At 60.7% G+C, this 17270-nt stretch overlaps 1 protein-coding gene across 4 annotated transcripts in view; it reads right to left on the bottom strand.

Annotated features, from left to right (window-relative positions):
• Positions 1-17270, bottom strand: part of CDH4 (cadherin 4) — a 495180-nt gene that overhangs the window by 36921 nt on the left and 440989 nt on the right. For 3 of the 4 annotated variants that reach the window (XM_021078205.2, XM_085003313.1, XM_085003314.1), the window contains 2 exons: positions 16371-16515; positions 3748-3920 (listed from right to left, as the gene is read on the bottom strand). In XM_021078205.2, the coding sequence (XP_020933864.1) occupies positions 3748-3920; positions 16371-16515 (318 nt within the window). Of the gene's footprint in view, positions 1-3747; positions 3921-11492; positions 12111-16370; positions 16516-17270 lie in introns of those variants that run through there. The other variant, XM_085003315.1, reaches the window with a different exon arrangement.

Below are 17270 nucleotides of genomic sequence, written 5' to 3'. Positions count from 1 at the left end.
ATCTGCAGCCCCGCTCTCAGGGACCTTGTCACCTGTCAGTTCCTTCCCATCAGGTGTCACCGTGTCGCTGCGGAGGGGGTCTCTGAGAGGTTGCGGGTCAGAGCGGACAAGCACAGGGACCGCTCGGTTAAAAGTGACCGGCAGATAAACGCTCACCCCAAGTCTTGGTGAGAGCATGTCCACGCAGGGTCTGGGACACACAGCAGCCTGATCTGTGTTTGCCTCTAGCTCGGATTTAGGTGGGTGGCCCATGGTTCCCTGGGGGGCAGGGCCTCTCCAGAGCTGCCCCCGGAAAAGACTCCAGAGGGGGGTCGGGCCCAGGGCCACGACAGGCCCTTCCTCCGGCTTCAGGGCAGCTCTTGTCTCACTCAGGCGACGCTCAGGCTCCCGTTTCTTTTTCCTTTTTTTTTTTTTTTTTTTGTCTTTTTAAGGCCGCACTTGCGACATATAGAGGGTCCCAGGCTAGGGGTCCCATCGGAGCTACGGCTGCCAGCCTACACCACAGCCGCAGTATCACAGGATCTGAGCCGCGTCTGCGATCTACACCACAGCTCACGGCAGCGCCGGATCCTTAGCCCACTGAGCGAGGCCAGGGATCAAACCCACATCCTCATGGATCCTACTCGGGTTTGTCAGCGATGAGCCACGACAGAAAAACTCCTCATGGCCCCAGTTCTGAGATGAGGAAATGAAGCTTCCTCATGGCTAAAGAGGGCTGGCCTTTACGGAAAGATTTGGGGGTGCCCGGGGTGGCCCCATGGCTGGATGAGGCCCCAAGATGGGTGCTGTCTGCCTCGCACAGGATTTTAAAGAATGGCAGCCCGAGGCCCTCCTTGCTGTCTGCGGCACGGAAGCCCCGGTAGGGCAGAGCCCCCCGAGGCTGCCCCCAGGCCACGCACCAGCCCTCCCCTCACCCCAGCGTGAATCCCGGCTCCTGCTGGTGTCCAGAGGGTCCGGCATGGGGGTGGGGTGGGCCTGGGCCCCTGGGGCAGAGCCTCTCTTGAGTTCCAAGACCCCGTGACCCCCATGACTGCGACCCCAGGGAATTCAGAGGAACCCGCAGCCTCGCCTTCTCAACTGGAAAGAAATGCTATTACCCGGATTCAGATGTGCTAAGGTGCAGGGTGGGTGCCCGGCCGGCACTGTGGGGTCCCCGGGGCCTGGCGTCTAGGTTCTGCCTAGGCGACGACTCCGCATCACTCACAAAAGAACGGGAAGCAAGTACGGATGCCCTCGAGATCCCTGGGTCTCTCCCTCCACCTCCTGCTCCTGGGAGGCGGCCGGCCTGGGCTCTGTCCCTGTGCCCACACCTGCCACTTGTTCACAGATACATACACGCTGGGAACAGACCCCCACAAGCCGTCCAAGGGTGGGCCCCTCCCTCTGCCAACTTCTAGAAGGTGCTCTGGAGCCTGCCCCTTTGCTTCTGGCCAGAGGCCCCCCAAATGCCTCTCCTTCTGCGCAGCCGACAGACGTCGGCTGGTACCGCCCCTCCCCGCCTCTGTTTCCTGGGCCTGGCGGCCACACTCATCACCAGGCGGCAGAGGGTGGAGGACGGCTGGGCAGGGGTGGGGTCCGTCCCTGTGGCGGGGGGACGGCGGGGCCAGGCGTGCTGGGACCTTGGACTTCAGGTCTGAGAACTCAGAGGGGATGCACTTCCCTCTTTCGGGCCCCCAGAGGTGTCCTCTGTTACGCCAGCCCTGGCACACCAGCGAGGGACCCTTCCTGGGCGCCTCCCTGACCGCTCCGTCCCCATCCCGGCCCCCTGTGGACAGTGCGTGACCCTATCTCGTTATAACACACACCGCTGCCAGAGCTGATTTGGCTCGTGCGGAGTCTCCCTTGTCCGTTTCTTCCTCCCACAAAGTGAGCCCCACACAAGCAGGGACACCCCTTGCACTGTTTGCTTCTGTCTCCCCAGCACCCCTGGTGGTTTCGAGCACAAAGCAGGCGCTCCGTGAAATGTTCTGATGGAAAGGAAGCGAGAGTGTTGAGTGGTATCTGCGATTACTCGAAACAAGGTAGACGTGTGTGCAGCGTTCAGGAAATCCAGGTCCTTGGTCCCAAAGAGGACAAAATACCATTCATTGTATCAGCTCCTCAAGGATCAGAGCAAGGCCACCTCCTCTGAGAAGCCTCCCCTGATTTCTCGATCGTTAGATTTCATCCGCTCACAGCAATAACCCTGTGCACACGATCCACTGCCCACACACGGGATCCACTGCCCACACACGGGAGCCACTGCCCACGCACGTGATCCACTGCTACACACGCGACCACTGCAGCACGTCCACCCCCGGCCCTGGGCGGAGCCCTCATCTAACACACAGCACTTCTGTCCACACCGGCTAAGTGAGGCAGAAGCACACGGGACACGTGCTCCTGCTCAGGGGTGACCTCGCCCGCATCTCCCCTGACCCTGCACGTGCCCACGTCCCAGACAGGAGACGCTGTGGCCGATGCTCAGAGCTGTCCCCTGCTCAGCCAAGCCTGAGTCCCCATGGACCCCAAGGCCACCCTGCTTCCCGTTGAGCCACAGATGCATAGACTACCTTTCCCCTGGCCCCTCTGTCCCACCCACCACGTGGGTGCTGCCTCGTGCATTTCCCAGGGATGTAGGCAGGTGGCACTTGCCAGGCCATGGCCTGGCATGTATGGATCCGGAAGGTGTGGGGTGACAATTTGCTGAGACAAGTCCTGGCAGGTGTGGCGAGTCTGAAGTCTTGGCTCCATGGCTTCCCCAACCTGCCAGCATCACTGGATGTGGAGACTCAGTCAGGGAAGGGACCATCTGTCCCTTCCTTGCCAGCCTCGGCCCCGCAAAGCAGCCCCCAGCAAGGAGACCCCAGCCCCAGATGGAGGTGGCCCCCCAGAGGTCCAGGCTGGCAGAGCTCTCGGGGAGAGAGAGTCTGCTGGGAAGCGCCTGCTTCAGGCCGCGGACCAACCCCCGTTTACTGAGCTCAGCGCGGGCTCCTCCCTGGAGACGCAGAGCAACAGGGGACCAGACGGCAAGGCCAGAGGGGGCGGCGGCACTCATCTGGGGGACAGGGGCCCGTGCCACAGCTGGGTCTGGCAGCCAAGAGGGGTGACCCATTGTCGGGGGGGACGCCCTGTTCCTGGCGGGAGAGTCCCCTCCACCCCGTCCCCATCCCACCCACACCCATGACGGCCTCCTTCTAGGTCTGGCTCTGGGCAGGAGGGGGGGCACTCATGGAGGCACAGCGGGGAGGAGGAAGGTGGTAACAGAGGTGCCAGCCTCCTGGGCTCCCAGGGGTGGCCGGGAGGTAGGCAGCACCGGGCGCCAGCAGGGGTCAGTGGGCGCCGTTCCAACCAGGCCTGGTCTGGTGAGAAGAGCTGCCCACCCCGTCCGAGGGCACCGCTGGGCCTCAGCAGGATGGCCACTGGGGAGGGGGCGGGGCAGGTGCTCCAGGCAGGTGCAGTGCTCAGGTTCCCAGAGGGTCCTTGAGCTCCTCCAGACCTGGGTCCTGCCATGACCACAGCCCGCGGGCCCCATGCAGGCCAGAGGGGCCTGTTCTGGAAGCTCTGGGACCAGCTCGGTGATTCGCCCAAAGGGCTGCTTTGCTCAGCCTGTCTCCCTCGGGCAGCACAGGACACGGACGTCCCGGGCCCCACGGGAGAGGCCCACCCTGGGGCTCGGAGGTCCTCCGAGGCCGGGGGCTCGGGGCCAGCCCTCCCGTGCCGGCTGCAGGGGCGAGGCCACGCTCCCCAGCCCGGGGGCCCCCTCACCTCGCGGTCCAGGCCGGCGGCCACCGTCACGATGTCCCCCGTCTCGCTGTTGATGGTGAACATGTTCTGGGAGGGGCTCTGCGGGGTCTGGGTCACGATCCGGTACCGCACCATCCCGTTGGCCGTGGTGCCGTCGTCGGCGTCGTTGGCCGTGACCGTCATCACGTAAGTGCCTGGAACAGAGACGGCAGCTTGCACGGGGTCGCCCGCCACCCCATCACGGCCCGGGCAGACCTCACCAGCCGGCCACACATCTCCCTGGAGGCTGCATGCGGGGCAGGTCCCTCCCCGCCCCGGTGCCGGACACCCAGCCGAGGAGAGGAGACATCCCCCCGCCCCGACACGGCGCCCAGAGCTGTGGAGGAGTTCCTTCTGGGCTCGCGTCTCTGAGGTCACCTGCTCTGGTGCCGTCGGTGGGGCGGACAGAGGCCCTGGAGGAGCCGCCGGGGGCAGCAGAGCCAGCAATTCGGACTCAAAAGCCGGCGCTCACCTCACCCTCCGCCACCAGCCCCACCCTGAGCCACAGGGCCCAGGGCGTCAAGGGCAGTGCTGGCCGAGGCTCTGGCTCCCACGCAGGATGCAGGAGGCAGCAACTCGGCTGCATGTCAGAAGGTGTTCGAGGGCGAAGGCAAGGCAGGAGACCCCCTCAGAGGGGATGCCGGGCGTCGGGGGAGGGGGGCACGTGGGATGCGTGACCACCTGGGTTCAGAGCCCAGGTTTGGTAAGCCACCCACCCCTCCCCCCAGCAGCGCCTGCTTCGCCCCTGTGAGGGCTGAGTCCACACCCCCCGCCTTCTGAGAGCAACATCTGGGGTTCCTGTCGGCGTACCCCCTTCCCCACTGTGGGGCGCCCTGGCCGGATCAGGACTTCCCTCCCCGGCCACGGTGATGGGGTCACCAGTAGGAGCCTGGACCAAGGAGGCACAGCTGGGGTTTCTGGGAAAGCAGCACCCTTTTCTGCCCCTGGATGCTGGTGGGTCAGTGTGTGAGCTTGGGGACTGTGGTCAGTTTGGGGCCACAAAGAAGGGGACTGAGGTCGGGCCATCTTGGGGGAAAAAAAAGCCAAGAGGGGCTCCGGTGACCACCTCTTCCTGGGCAGCCCCTGGGTCAAGCTGCACCTGAAGGTGGTGTCTATATATTTAAAACACGAATACTTTAAAAATAAAGCAGTGTTAGGTTCACAGTAACGTTGAGGGGAAGGTAGCCACAGACATTCTGTACACCTGAGCCAATCAATGACTTCACTCTTGCTTTAGGCCCTTTTAGTCTGAGTTTCCGTCACTTGTGACCCAGAGTTCTGACCGACATGGGCCCCCAGCCCGGCACCTGCCACTGGAGGCTGGGGCATGGGGCCCTTGTCCCCATCTGCATGTTCTTAGGTCAGGGCCTTGTTCTCAGGTTGGGGACCGTGTGCTGTCCAGGGCCCACTGGGAATCTGCGTTAGCTTTCAGCTTTTCCTGAATAAAAATGTCTCAAGGTAGGTGCGTTTTATGAAAACAGAAGGGAAAGCAGGGAGAGAGGGAGGCGGCGGTCTCTTCACAGGGCATGGGTTTATCTATCCTCGTCCACAAACCCTCAGGCAGGGGCTCAGGACCAGACTTTTCATTCCTGAAAGACCAGAAGTCCCATCCCGGGCGGGCTGGACCCCGCAATAGAGGGAGGCTGAGAAGCACCTGGCCTGTAGGCCCTCCCGCCTGCTTACTGAATCCAGACATATCAGAAAATTCACTTTTTTAAAGAGCACAAGCCAGAGGTTTTGAGAATATCCAACAAAGTTCTGCGACTGTCCTTAAAACGCATCTAACTGCAGGATAGTCCATCGCTGCAAAGAAATCTGTATCCATTCAGATCCCCCCCGCACTCCCCCAGCCCCTGGCGACACTCGTCTACCCTCTGTTTCTGCAGACCGGCCTTTTCTGAACATGTGCTAGAAACGGAATCACACTGTGTGGCTCTGTGTCTGGCTTCTTTCACTGAGCCTGACGTTTTCAAGGCTCGTTCCTTTTATCCGGAATGATCCCCGGCACACGGGGATCTGCAGCCCCAGGTGCTGACTGAGCACTGGCTGTGGGCAGACAGCGGGCTCTGTGCCCAGGGTACTGGATGCGAACAACCAGACAGGGTCCCACTGCCTCCCAGCCGGTGACGGTGGAGGGAGTCGGACCACACGCCCGGGATGCAGGTGCAAACTGGTGTGCCGGGGGGGGGGGGGGGGTCCTAGGGAGGAAGCAGGGAAAGGCCTCCGTGACTGATGAGGGCGGTGGCGGGGAGGGAGGAGGGCTCTGGGCAAAGGCCCTGGGAAGAGCTCAGAGTCGAGGAATGGGGCGGATGGGGCTGGAGGTGGGTGCGCCCATGGTGGGGACTCCGGACTTTCCTCCAAGATCACAGGGAACCAGTGTCAGCAGGGGACTGTCAAGTTTACAGTTTCTGTTTAGGGCCACACCTGCGGCCTGTGGAGGTTCCCAGGCTAGGGGTCGAATGGGAGCTGCAGCCGCTGGCCTCCACCACAGCCATAGCAACGCGGGATCCGAACTGCGTCTGCGACCTACACCACAGCTCATGGCAATGCCAGAGCCCTCACCCACTGAGCGAGGCCACATCCTCATGGACACTATGTTGGGCTCTTAACCCAATGAACCACAACGGGAGCTCCACGTTTACAATTTTGAGACATGCGAAGAACACAGGCTGCAGGAGTCCTACTGCGTGCGAAGCGTTAAGGATCTGATGTTACCGTTGCGGTGGCTCGGACGGCTGCTGTGGAGCAGGTTCCGTTCCTGGTCCAGGAACTTCCACGTGCCATGGATGCAGACCCCCAAAAAGACCCCCCCTAACAATACAAACATCAAAAAAGAAAAAAGAACAGCGACTGCGGGCAGCAGGCGTGTGGAGCGTGGGCAGACAGTCGGGGTGCCAGCTCATTTGCCGGTTTCGCGGAGAACTGGCTGCAATCAGGCCCAGAGGTGGCACCCCCGGGACACTCATTGATTCATTCAACACGCCTTTTTTTTTTTTTTCCTTTTTTGGCTGCCTCACAGCATATGGAGTTCCTGGGCCAGGGATCAGATCCGAGCTGCAGTTGCGACCAAAGCCTCAGCTGTGGCAATGCCAGATCTTTAACCCACTGGGCCGGGCCGGGCCGAGGGCCCGAACCTACGTCCCTGTGCTCCCAAGATGCCACCGATCCCATGGCGCCGCAGCAGGAACGCCTCAATATGTCTTTAGTGAGTGTCTTCTAGAGGAAAATATAGAACTTCTGCGTTCTGAGAGTCTAGAAAAAATTCATCAAATACACCCACCTAACTTCACGCAATAGATAGTCTCAAAGAATTGTGTGCAAACCCAATTTAAATGAATTTAATTATCGGTAGAATTTCCCCAGAGGCCTTAAGTATTTAAGAGAAATTTGGGAAGTTCTGTCTTTAGCAAGTGGTGGACAATGTTATTTTAAACCAATCTTCCTCCTAAGGAAAACTCGGAAAGCTATAGACACATCGTGAATTAGAAACGTCTCTTTAAAGGCGCCGGAGAGATGCCAGTGGCACAGACCTGGGTGGGGTGGGGGCTGAGAAGGAGGACCCAGCAGTGGCCCCGTCTTTTCTCGGAAGGTCCCTGCTGATTCCACAATCGGCTTCTGACAGCAGAAGAGCTCCAGGGAGCTTGCAGCAGACTCACAGGGAGCTTAGGGCTCGCCGCGGGGGCTGGCGGAGCCCTGGAAAATGCTCCATCCTTCGGCTGGGACCCAGCCGTGCGGCACACGCCAGGCGGAGGGTCAGCAGGAAGGGGACCCTCACAGCAGATGGAGCAGAGCTCAAACCACGGTGACTTATGCTAAGAAGCTGTGGTCGGCAGAGTCCCTGCCAGGATGGAAAGGTCATCCCCCACAGGGAAGAGAGCCTTACACAGCTTCTAGTCACGGCTCCACTTCCCCACCGCAAGGCACCGCACTTAACCAACCAGGCTCACAAGGAGACAAAACCTGACGGAACACAGAAAGAACCACCGCGGCCAGACCAGGGGGCATTTCTACGACAGTCATCAGGCACAGGTTACAAGGAAATCTGCCAGAAAAGCTGAACCGTAGCCCCAGTCAGTCACACAGGACACCCCATTCTAGGTACCCACTGCCAACTCCCCAGGCCCACAGCTCCTCCACCACGAAGCTCCCCTAGTCCTCTGCCTGCCTTCCTGTCTCTGCCCAACGAGTGATGGTGGCCGACGCCACGCCCTGAACACACAGGATCTGCTTGTCCCCACTGGCTGGGCTGTATTTCCATGACACCGCCGGGGGAACCGCCGGGAGAACGTGTGAACTCTCTCTGACGCTGCACAAGCATTCGCGGGCTGACGTGGGCTCCGATGAGAAAGCGGAGTCAAGTCCCTGACCTGAGATGCTCACGTCTAGCAGTCAGGCAAACCGGGAGCAAAATCAGCAAGTAAATGGTACCGAATGCCTGCCTGGTGGAGTGGGTGGGGTTGAGGAGACTGGTGTGTTCCCACGACCGGGGATGTTTAATGCCATGCAGATACCCTGGAGGGATAAACATTCCGTGACACTTGAAATGTTTGTGATATACAGCAAAATGGAAAACCCTCTGGCTTCTAAACCGTGGTTTTTGTTGTTGTTCTTTTTTTTTGCTTTTTAGGGTCGTACCTGCGGCATGTGGAGGTTCCCAGGCTAGGGGTCGAATTGGAGCTACAGCTGCCGGCCTGCACCCCAGCCACAGCAACGTGGGATCTGAGCTGCATCTGCGACCTACACCACAGCTCATGGCATCGTCAGATCCTTAACCCACCGAGGGAGGCCAGGGATTGAACCCGCAACCTCACGGTTCCTCGTCAGATTCGTTTCCGCTGCGCCATGACGGGACCTCCTAAACTGTGCTCTTTGAAGTGACCACATGCTGGGGCAGAGAGAGACCCACCAGAGGGAGACTGCGTTTTCTTTGCGACCCTCTCTCTCTGTCTCCCAAACTTCCTCCAAAGCGCATCACTCGATTATCAGGAAGAAAATGCTACTTGGGGAAAGGGAGGAAAAAGAAAGAAGGTAACTGATGGGATTTTTTTTCATCCTTAATCACAGTTTGGTTTCCTAAAAAAAAAAAAAAAAAAAACGAAGCAGAGGTTCTGAAAACCCAGTGGGTTCATGGCCGCCACTCTGCGATCAGGTGACCCGCGCCAGCGCTGCTCTGAGCCCGAAGGCCAAGGGGCAGGGTTGCCGTGGAAATGGCCCTTGGTGAATTCGGAGTGGTCAAGGCCCTGGAAGTGAGCAAGGCTCAGAGATTTTCGTTTCTGTCCTAGGACAGACATGGGGAGGGCAGGGCGGAGGTAGAAGGAACCCCTTTTTGAGACCTGGAGGGCTGCCTGGAGGAGGTGGCCTCTGCCTGCTGTCTGGGCACATTCTAGGCCCACTTGTCCCGGCCCACCCAGCGAGCCCTCAGGGATGCTGCTGAGCTGGGGGCCAGGCTCTAGCACAGGCAGCCCCCTGCTCTGCCCCTGCACAGTCCTGTGCTCCAGGCCCCCCTACACTTGAGGGCGCCCCTTTCTGACCCCGCTGTCCTGCCCTGGTCGTGGCTTCCCTTTCCTAATGCCTGGGTGTCCCTCACAGTCTGCAGCAAGGCTACCTAGAACTGGTGGCTGGACCCCACGCCCAGCTCTGGGGGGTGGCCACATGGGCAGCAGCCAATGGCCATGACCTCACTCGCTCACGCAAGGCATCGGGCAGGGTGGGTCCCTGAGCCTTGGCTAATCAGCTTGCCGTCCTGCCCCGGGTGCAGCGAGGGCGCAGGATGGCTGGGTGCCCGAGGAGCGTTCAGCAGCTGTGCCGTGCTGTAGATCACGAGCAGCGCCGGTCCTCCTGGTCTGGGAAGGTGTGACCCTGGCACCAAGGTCCCCCTGGCCCCCTCGCCTTCTCCAGCCGGGTGGGTCTGGTCCACAGGCGGCCATGAGCACCCAGCAGCCCCAGTGCACCTGCGGAGACAGCCTGGGCCACCCGGGGAGGGAGCGATTCGGCGGGGTAACCGCTGTGTGCCCGCTGGGCACCGCTCGCCGCAGCATCTGTGGTGGTGGGGAGTTAGGTCTCCCCGCCCCCTGGACTTTGAGAACAGGAGGAAACCATCCTTCCAGGGCTTTCTCTCCAGGCTTCCTCGCGCCTCTCTCCCCTGTGAAGACTTGAATTTTCTTAACAAAGGAAACTGAACGTCAGCTTGTATTCCTATCTAACAGGCCACGCTGTCTGCTGCCCGAGATGCTGGACATCTTCTTATTAATCGTGCCAGCAGGGAAAGGGGGGAAGGCACAGGCTCCGTTCTTCTGAGGAATCCATGTACAAATGCTGCCATGCGCCTTAAAGGATTAATTTCACAAGCCTTAAATTGCAGTTTAATTTGAAAACTAATTCAGCCCCATAATTGGCTTTCTGCTCAAATCACTGAGGCTAAAGATTTAAATTCTTAATATTCAGATGACTTTCAAGTATCTGGCACCATCTGTGCATTAGTCCATGGCATTAATCTCGGGGGGCCTCCGCTGGCACAGAAATAAAATAAATAAATAAACTGGGCCCGCTAATAGAATAAGCTATTTAAGCAAAAACTCTGCATCATATAGATGAAGGTTTCCTTGACTTCATTTGCGGCATGTAGATTTCTCTGCTATTTAATATTTTAGAGCGACATTAATTTCAAAATTTATAATATGGGCCCTCACGCAGTTACAAGGGGTTAGGGAAAGCAGGAATCCCAATTAGAGCCTTTTTCAGTTAAAAAACAATCAATATGAAGGCATCTTGTCTTGAGAGGTTAGAGAGACGCCCTGAGACTGGCTTGGCTGCCTCTGGGCAGGAGGTGGGTCGGCCACCCTGACCTCCAGCTGGAAGAGGCTCAGGAACGACATGGACTCATGGGCTGTGGAGGCGACGGGTCCACTGATGGTCCCACCCCTGAGAAAGGCACACTCACACACAGCATGCGCTTTCCAGGGGACAGTTTCTGTGCTACACTGCCCTTCCCTGCTTCTTCCTGCCTGATACTGGATGTGATGCCTGGGGGTGCAGCAGCCATCCTGTGACCTTGCGGTAGAAATCAGGGAGGGGCCAACAGCACAGAGACGTCGGCTCTGGCGGTTTCACGCTCTCACCCAAACCCCTCCCTGTTCCAGAAGGATTTTCTGTGACTTGTGGCCAAATGCACTCCTGACACAGGCTGTGGAGGGGGGCAGTTTGGCACCACGGTCAGCACTGCAGCTTGAGAGCCAGATTCTTGGTTGAAATCTTCCCTCCGCCTGTAATGCAGGACCCTCTGGGGCCTTCCTGGGACAGACCTCTCCCCAACCCTCTGTTATCACTCCTCCCGAAGCACCCAGAAAATGGGAGCAGACACACACTTCCCGGGTTGTTTTCCAGAGGCTACACCCACCACCACGTGGAAGAAATTAACCACCTGAAGACCAAGAGCGCGCGGCCCGGAGCCTGAGGACTGATGGTCAACCCCTGGACCCTGCCCCGGTGCCGCACTAGCAGCCAATCAGAGACGCACGCCCAGCCCATCACACACTGCGGGACGCCCTTCGCTCCGCTGGCCTTCAGCAACACTTGGCTGAAACCCTTCAGGGAGTTTGGGTTTTGTGAGCACGAGACACCCCTTCTCCTCATGTGGCTGCGTGACAATAAACGCTGCCTTTCCTTTGCCGGCTTTCCTCTGCGCCGTGAGCGGACACACCTGTTCCCAGCTACCCGTCCCTACTTACTGTTTTGTGCCTCGCTGCCTCATTTCCAAAGCGGGGAAACGGAAGTGCCTGTGTCACGGGGCTGTTCAGGACTCGCAGGTCACCCCACAGGGAGGTCTTAGAACGATGCCCCGTCAGGGTACGCTCCGTGCTTGCGTGTCTGCCACGGCCCCTTAATCAAATCTTCGGGGAGGCGCCCCTCACTCTGGGAGCCCCTGCAGGGAATCCGAGGCCTCGAGCAGAGATGCGGGCCTCCTCCCAGCGGGTTCTCGGGCTCAGGAGAGAAGCTTCAGGTCAGGGAGCCCGGCTGCTATTTTTAATCTGTCGCTTCCTCTGCTCGAAGAGGCCAAGTTCAAAGGAGCAGAACTTGGCCTTTGAAAGGTGCGCTGGCACCCTGGAGGCCCCCTGAGAGGCAGGAAGGCGGCCTCTGATGAGGAGAACAGCCGGGCCTGGGGCCAGGGCCTCCCGGCATCGCTGTATCCACCCCATACAGCCCTGGGGTCCACCCCATACTGCCCTGGGGAGCGCAGCTTGGGAAACAGGGGTGAGGGCCTGGTGGGGAAGCCTGCTCACCTGCAGGGCGCCCCCTGCCCCTCGGCCCGCCTTCTCCTCTGTTGTGGGCGCTCCCCCAGCTCGCCCCGCCCCCTCCGCCACGCATGCTCCCTGCCCCACTAGGCCTTCCTGGGAGCAGCCCGGTCAGATCAGCACCTGCACCCAATTCTCCCCCCAGCTCCAGACACCGGACCTCAGCCCGGCTCCCCCTGGCCACCCGATGCCGGAAAACTGCCAATGTTCAGACGTGGCCAGTTTCTGTGCTAATTCAGAAGAATGCAGGTCTGAGGTCCAGCTCAGCCATCAGGGAAGAGGGCCTGCCCAGCAGACCGGCGGGTGACCTGAGGGGCGCTGGAACAGGACACTCGGGACAGCTGGTTTTAAGCAAGTCACAGGTAATGTGAGGGTGTCCCTGACTGAAGGTCCTGGAGTCAGGAAGCGACTATTTTAAGAAAGAAGGTTTAACAGCATTAGTAAGTTAATACTCATGGATCAGCGCAACACCAGGAGTAATAGCCCAGGTGTGGGAAGCCTCAGGGGGACTCCACCCGGGGGCGCTGTTATTACCTCTGATTTGCAGTTGAGACAGGGTGGCCGGCGGAGGCCACACAACGCCACACAGTGGCCCTGAGGAAGACGGGTGAGTGCCGTATGACGCCACTGCCAAGTGCACAGTCCCGCCCCCGGGAGGATACAGGTGACAGCCGGGCCAACAGCCCTCTCCCACCCCACGTCAAGGCTTCTCGGCGCTGCGGTCACCCAGACAGCGTGGTGCCCACGTAGGGCAGACACTCGGGTGGCTGGACCGTAACAGAGAACCCGGGGACAAACCCGCGGATACGCCCACTGACTTTTGGCAGAGGTACGAAGGCGGCTCGGGGAAGAAGGGTGCAGGAGCGCTTGGGTTTCCACCCGTAAGTGATGTAAGCCTCACACCTACCGCAAAACTCGGCTTGGACGGGACCGCGCTGGAACGCAAAGCTGAAACCAGAAGGCCTTTAGAACAAAGCCTGGGAGGCTCTCTTCAGCACCCAGAGGTGGAGAAGGGCTCTCCATCCCCAGCCCAATCCACTCAGCGGAAAGTGATCAACTGGACTCGATCGAAGTGAAAAACTCCTGCTCCCAGAAGACCCCAAGAAGCGCATGAAAACACAAATCTCAAAGCAGGTGGGAATATGTGCAAACCACATATTCGACAAAGGGCTTGCATCTCAGATAAAGGACCCTCTAAACTCAGTGATCAAATAACCTAATTGGAACATGGGCAGAAGGCATGAAGAGACAGGTCACCGAGGAGGCTGTGCAGACGGGGAATAAACGCGTGAAGGGCTCGTTCCTGTTGCCGCCGTCAGGGAGGAGAATGGGAAGCCACAACCGAGGCGCGGCCACTCGCCTGCCCAGTGGCTAAAACAGAATCCACCACCAAATGCCCACGCGCCCGCCGAGAAACGGGCCGCTCCCGGGGTGGGAATCGAGGTGGCGCCATGACTCCAGACAAGAGCCTGGCGGTTCCCCGCGGAGCTGAACACCTGTTCCTGCACCACCTAGCCACTGGGCATCTGTCCCGGAGAAACGAAAGCTTGGGTTCATGCAAACGCAGTCTGTAGGTGCGTGAATGTTCCTAACAGCCTGATTAGGGGCTCCGGCTGGGAACCGCCCAAACGCCCTTCGAAGGGTGGTGTGGGCTCTGCAGTGAAAGGAAATGGGCTCTGGACACACACGGCTTGGATGACTATCCAGAGACATTATGGTGAGTGAAAAAAGCCAGCTGTCAGAGGTAACAGCCTGGTATGATTCCAGTTTGTTTTTCTTTTTTGGCTGCACCCGAGGCAGATGGACGTTTCTGGGCCTGGGACTGAATCTGACTAGCAACACCCGATCTTTAACCCACTGCGCTGGGCATCTAACCTGCGCTGCCACAGAGACAACGCTGGATCCTTAACCTGCTGTGCCACAGCGGGAACTCCTGTTCTGAGACCATTTCTATGAAAGTCTTAAAATGACCAAGACCCATTTTAGACGCATTTTGCTAGACCAGTTGCCCACGTCACGACAGCGGGAGCTCACAGAGACAAACGAGCTGTCCCGTGTGCAAAGCGCTGTTACCCCTGCAGACCCAGCCTTTGCCAGGGGCGGGGGAGGTGTGAGATGGCCTCCTCCAGGGGGTGGGCACAGCAGATCTGGGGGACGGAAGGCAGGCTCTGCAGAAAGGGGGGTTCGGGGAGGCAGGGGTAGGGTGTGCCTGGGGGGTGGGGTGCCCACCCAAGCCAGACTCTCACAGTGTCCAGGATGGCCCCAGCATGGGGAGGGATGGCCGCTGTGACCACCAGCTTCAGGTGGCCCTGTCTGGGTGGGGTCCACCCAGATCACCCAACGAGGCAGCCACACCCACACGAGGCTATTTAAAGGCTAAATACCACATTCGCTCCAGCTTCTCGGGTGTAGGAGCCAGACGTGTGTGTCAGCCGATTCGGACCCACAGAGCCAGAGAGGATTTCGCACAGTCCAGGGGCCTGGGCTGGGGAAGGGCGTGGGGTGACGTGGGAGCCCGGGCCAGTCGGCTTGCTGGTGTCCCCAGGTGAACTCCCCAAACCTAGAAGGCTCCTATCCAGCTGAGTCAATATTTAATCTGTCTTTCCATCTGTTTTCCGTGAGAACCTACATCTGAGACCCTTCACTGGCCTCTTGGTCCCCAGAATAATGACTGATTTCTGGCGGTAGTTCTCCCTCATCCACCAAGGCGCTGTGTACAGCCCTCTAGAGCTGTAATTCGCTGGAAGGACACCGAACAGGCTGTCAACCACGTCGGGGCCGGGCTCTGCCTGGATGGGGCCCTGCCCTGGGCCGGGTCCGGTGCGGGGGCCCTGCTCCCCTAAGAGGGCGGTTCCACGGCCAGAGACGGAGCACTTAGTGTGAGCAGACCTGGGACGGCGTGGCGTGTTCGCGAGTAAAGGGCCGGTCGGAGCCACACCAGCCCTCAGCCCAGGCCGCGCCCAGCGACCCGGGGCTGCCGCTCCCCAGGCCGGAAGGCTTCTCAGGAGCTCGAGGAGACGCGGCCCATTGCGGCTCTTGTCACCCTCACGCAGAGCGGCAGGTGCACGCTCGGGAAGGCTCGACGTGCTCTAAAGGCAGACCGAGAGCTTGATGGGCCGTACCAGGCTCCTTACAGCGCTCCCTGGGCCTTGGGGAGACTGCTCACCACCACCGCCAACAGGACCCCCCAGCCCCCAACTCTGAGTCAGTCATGACCGCAATTTGCCCTGTCAAGCAGCAGCCCTGAGACGGGGCGGTGACAGCCGCCTCGGGGAGGAGTGATGATCCTTGTTTGTCCTTGCCGCCCCTCCCCCAAGCCAGACGCCCTCTGACCCCTCCTCAAGGGCCCCCTCAGGCTGCCCAGCACCTCCCAGGAGACCTCCCTCAAAGCCCAGAAGTCCTGCCTCCAAGGGCGGCTGCCCGGGAGCTGGTTACGTCTGAAGTTCAGGTCGGCAAGGAGTACCCCGCAGGGGGAGTACGTTCCCAGGGCTGCGTGGGGCAGACTAAGCACGAAAGGAAGTCCTACAGCTTTGCGGCAGCTTCTGGCCTCAGCAGGGGCCGCATCCATGGTGGTGGCAGCTCCCCTCACCCGGCCCAACCGAGCAGCGGTCCCAAGGCCGACCTCCCCCCACCCCACCCCAGGGGACAGCGGGGCTGCGCTTCTCGAGCTTCAGCAAGTCCAGAACTCTCCTGGGGGCCCATCGGCCCAGACCCAGGTCCCACCTGCAGAGTCTCCATCTGCAGGTGCGGCCGCGAGCTCGGCTTTGTATCGTGTTCCCAGGTAACGAGGTCCCACCCAGGCCCACACCACAGGGTTGGCCGTGAGTTTCATCTTAGCTAAAGGGGAGAGGGAGGCGTCCCCTTCTGGGCTGTCGTGGGATCCAGAGACTGGACAGAGTGAAGCGGTCATCACTCATGCTGGACAGGAGCCCACAGGCCAGGGGGGCCTCAAACGGCCAGCCTTCTCTCTGGCCCCTCCCTGCCCCAGGAGCATCGCACACGCTCCCCCCACCCCGGGCTCCCTCCCAGCACGTCTCTGCCTGCTGCTCCTTATCCTGTGTTGGCTCGGCTCCCTGTCATCTCCCTGGATCCATGGCCCCTCCCACCACTCTCAGCACCCCCGAGTTTCCTTCCGGGCCCCCGTCACTGCCGTGGCCTCGTTCCCTTGTTCCAGCGCTTCGGTGAGCAGGGCCCCCCAGTGCGTGCAGGAGGGGCCGTTTACAGCAGCCGAGCCGAACGTGGCGGCCCCGCGTCCCGCGGTGCCGTCCCCCTGGGGGGCTGCCCGGCCCGCGCCCCGCCCGGCCCGGCCCTCACCTGGCTTGGAGCCCTCGTCCACGGAGCCGTTGTACAGCTGGTTGAGGAACTCGGGCCGGTTGTCGTTCATGTCGATGACGTAGATGTACAGGTCGATGGGGTTCTCCACCTTGTTGCCGTTCATGTCCACCGCGTGCGCCCGGAGCTGGAAGGCAGCGCGGCCGCCGTCAGGGCCGCCCTGCCCGCCTGGCCGGGCGCCTTTCCCCGGGCCGGGGGTGGTGGGGACAGAGCACTCGGGCCTGAAGGGGCCGCCTGGGGAGGGCAGGGCGGGCTCGGGGCAGGTCCCGAAGCCTCCCAGAGCCTCGGCTCCCGCGGAAACGGGGAAGGGTCCTGGGAGGGTGAAACCCGCGACGCATGGAGCTGGAAGCAGCCCGGGGGCCACTCAGACCGCCCTGCCCCAGGTTCACGTGGGGCCTGAGTCCTGTGGTGGGAGGTGGACCCAGGGAGGGGCGCACGGGCGGCCTTGAACGTGGGCGTCCACACTGCAAGCTTCTGTCCCTGAGGCGGCCCAGAGGACAGGCGTCCGGGCCCTGGGGCGGAAGCCCCTGCTCTGCTGGGTGGGGGGGATCTGAGCTGGGGCCCCAAACAGTCACCCTCGGTGCCCTGGCCGCTCTGCCAGCCTCAGGGGAGAGGGGGGCCGCAGCCCAACAGCCCTGGGTGGAGTTTTACCCTTGAAGCCGTGTGTTTGGGGGACCCGCCTTGTCACAAGGAGACACAGCGCTGATTCCCGGGAGCAGCAGCCCACAGAGTGGGGTGTGACTACCCGCTCACGACTGGCCTGGAATGTTGTGTTGAAGCATCTGAGGATGCTGTGTGGTTGTGTCAACCAGCCACCCCCCAGCCGCCTCGGGGCCCCCGGAAGCTCAGTCTGTACCCCAGCCTGCGGCCGGCGGCCCGGCA

Source organism: Sus scrofa, chromosome 17 (genome assembly GCF_054392235.1).
Source record: "Sus scrofa isolate SSC_HxYL_T2T_F1_AM1 chromosome 17, Sscrofa_HxYL_maternal_Yorkshire_Landrace_v2.0, whole genome shotgun sequence".
In the NCBI taxonomy this organism is placed as follows: Eukaryota; Metazoa; Chordata; class Mammalia; order Artiodactyla; family Suidae; genus Sus; species Sus scrofa.
The sequence above is the reverse complement of the archived record's forward strand: the minus strand, read 5'-3'. Positions and strand labels throughout refer to the sequence as shown.